The following is a 3,009-nucleotide window of genomic DNA, read 5'->3' as shown; positions in this document are numbered from 1 at the left end:
GCAAAATGAAGAGCTGTATGATTAACATGATTCATGATATCCATATTGGCGCCTCTGTTGAGGAGAACCTCGGCGACATTTTTGTGACCTGGAAAAAAAATTGGATCGATGAAAAAGATCAAACCAATTTTTTTTATCCAGCGAAAATAAATACTCAACATTACCTTTGAAAGCAGCTAAATGAAGAGCTGTGGAATTCAAATCATTTCCAATATTAGCGTTAGCTCCATTCTTGAGAAGCACATCAGCGACACCTCCGTGACCTAAAATAATACGGATCAATGAAAGAGATCAAATCAATCGTTTCTTTAATAAGAATAAACATTCAACATTACCACTGAATGCAGCTAAATGAAGAGCTGTGCTATTCGAATCATCTCCAATATCAGCATTAGCTCCATTCTTGAGAAGCACATCAGCGACACCTCCGTGACCTAAAATAATACGAATCAATGAAAGAGATCGACGGGATATCTGATTTAGTCAACCTTACCATTCATAGCTGCCAAATGAAGAGGTGTCTGATGCAAATTATTTTGAATATTAAGATCGCTTGCTTTACGGCTGAGAACTTCAGTGACGCTCTTGTGACCTGAAAAATAATTCAGATCGATGAAAAATTAAACCAATTCCCCATTTACCATCTAGTGAAAAACATTCAAGGCTGCACTGACGAAGTGTAGTAGACATCACACACAACTCTGACACCCGTGTATGTATGCTAGTCGGTTTTGTGTGTGAGTTGGTTGCGATGGCTGTATATGCGACGTTTGTTTGCACGATAGCTGTGTGCGTGGCAGTTGTATCGCGATATGCTTGTCTATTGGCCGAAGCATATTCAATGCTTGTTGCTAAGCAATACTAATGCGCATAGTACTCGAAAAGAGTATTCAAAATTACCATTCTTAGCTGCCAAATGAAGAGGTGTATTATCAAAATGATTCATGATATCCACACTGGCGCCTTTGTTAAGGAGAACCTCGGCGACATTTTTGTGACCTGAAAAATAATTCAGATCGATGGAAAAGATCAAATCAATCTTTTATTTAATGAAAACAAGTATTCAACATTACCATAGTCAGCAGCTAAATGAAGAGCTGTGGTATTCAAATTATTTCCAATATTAGCGTTAGCTCCATTCTTGAGAAGCACATCAGCGACACCTCCGTGACCTAAAATAATACGGATCAATGAAAAAATTAAACCAATTTCCCATTTAGTGAAAAAAAAGTCAAGGCTGCACTGACGAAGTGTAGTAGACATCACATATAACTCTGACACCCGTGTATACATGCTAGTCGGGTTTGTGTGTGAGTTGGTTGCGATGGCTGTATTGTGCGACGTTTGTTTGCACGATAGTTGTGTGCGCGGCAGTTGCATCGCGATATGCTTGTCTATTGGCCAAAGCATATTCAATGCTTGCTGCTAAGCAATACTAATGCGCATAGTACTCGAAAAGAGTATTCAAAATTACCATGGGAAGCAGCACAATGAAGAGGTGTCTCTTTCGTTCTAGTTTCACTATCAAGATTGGCTCCTTTGCGGATGAGAAGTTCGGCGACACTCTTGTGACCTGAACAATAACACCGATCGATGGGATAAAATCAGGTCAATCTTTTATTCAATAACAATAAGTATTCAACGTTACCTTTCTTAGCAGCATAATGCAGAGCTGTCTCATTAAAATTATTTCCAATATTGAGGTCGGCTCCTTCAGCGATGAGGTTTTCAGCTTCCTTCACTTTGCCTGAAAGAATATGAAAAATATTCATAGATCAATGAAACGGATTGAACAAAACATTCTTTTTTGTAAAAAAAAAATGCCCAAAATTACCAGCAAAAGCAGCTCTATGCAGAGCTGTCTCTCCATACATGTCTTTTTCGTTTACTAAAATATGTATGAAAAGTTTAGCATAAATGAGGTTCCCATTTCTTCGTTACAAGGTGCTTTGTATATGGAATTTAAGAGTTAAACTGGATAAATAAATGAAACTTCAATCTTACCGTTCCTCCCGGGCGGTGCTCCGCTCACATCCCCGATTAAAAACTGTGGAAATAGAATCAAAGTGATACATTTGGAATGGGAACAACGGATGAGATTAATGCATTATGTATTAATAACAGTTTTCAACTGTTTTTAATAGAATAAAAGTTTCCGGTGGACATTTTTTTGGAATAGAAGAATTTTTTCAATTTAAGAACTTGAAAAAAGGACGCTTTTCATTTTTTAAATTATTTCAGAAAAAATTATCACAAATTGTCCACGAAAAGTATCAAACATGAAAAATTTAAAAATAATCGACTGAAATGGTCGACTCACCTCGGATACCATCAAGCCAATGAGCAGCAGTGTGAAAGAACTTCGACTCAGCATTTTTCTAGCTTAGAACTATTAAAAGTTTACTATAAACGTATCAATTGGTAAGAACTGTTTGATGGACATGCGAATCGAACGCATCCTCTTATATACTTTTCAAGTGTGGCCACATCGGTGGGCAACACACTGTATGATTCAATCCACGTACAATGACGATTCTAATTAAAGCCCGCAAAATATTATCGCACACATTTTCCAAGATAACAATGTCAAACAATTGGTGGAATTACAATTCCACCTGTGCTCGTGTGTTTAATTTCGCGTTTCACATTTTCACGCATTAAAAATATCAGATGTTTACATTTATTCTTTCATCACCTTCTTTAAACTACAAATTCAATGTAAAAATTTAGAAAGTAAATATTTTTCACGCTTGAAGGGTTGAGTGGTGCTACTGTGGCACGTGGCTGTTCAAATTTAAAAATTTTCACATCTTCGCTGCATGCACAAAACACATTCCGTTTCAAAGTCGATCCAAAGTTGACCACAGATCGACCTTCGCTTACATGATGTAAATTAGAATGTGAATGATCAAACGACATGACTTATGCCTTTGCGTTACATTCAGGCTCACATGCCATGGTTGCGTTGCTTTGTTCAATAGCTACAGTGTTAGTTGATGCAAGGATATA

The 3,009-nt window shown here is 37.2% G+C and overlaps 1 protein-coding gene across 2 annotated transcripts; it reads right to left on the bottom strand.

Annotated features, from left to right (window-relative positions):
• Nucleotides 1-262: 262 nt before the first annotated feature.
• On the bottom strand, nucleotides 263-1,883 carry LOC129573154 (ankyrin repeat domain-containing protein 29-like). 2 transcript variants are annotated; one of them, XM_055453445.1, is made up of 6 exons: nucleotides 1,835-1,883; nucleotides 1,649-1,747; nucleotides 1,475-1,573; nucleotides 1,074-1,172; nucleotides 901-999; nucleotides 263-434 (listed from the first exon to the last, which is right to left on the bottom strand). In XM_055453445.1, the coding sequence occupies exons 1-6, from the start codon at nucleotides 1,872-1,874 to the stop codon at nucleotides 292-294; spliced, it is 579 nt and encodes a 192-aa protein (XP_055309420.1). In that variant the 5' UTR covers nucleotides 1,875-1,883; the 3' UTR covers nucleotides 263-291. The 2 variants fall into 2 exon arrangements, with proteins under 2 accessions (XP_055309420.1, XP_055309421.1); XM_055453446.1 differs by lacking the exon at nucleotides 1,475-1,573.
• Between the last annotated feature and the right edge of the window lie 1,126 nt (nucleotides 1,884-3,009).

The sequence above is a fragment of the Sitodiplosis mosellana genome, unplaced genomic scaffold (genome assembly GCF_009176505.1).
Source record: "Sitodiplosis mosellana isolate CC-2019 unplaced genomic scaffold, AAFC_SMos_1.0 Smas_scaffold_5965, whole genome shotgun sequence".
NCBI classification, from domain to species: domain Eukaryota; kingdom Metazoa; phylum Arthropoda; class Insecta; order Diptera; family Cecidomyiidae; genus Sitodiplosis; species Sitodiplosis mosellana.
This window is presented reverse-complemented; position numbering and strand designations above follow the sequence as displayed.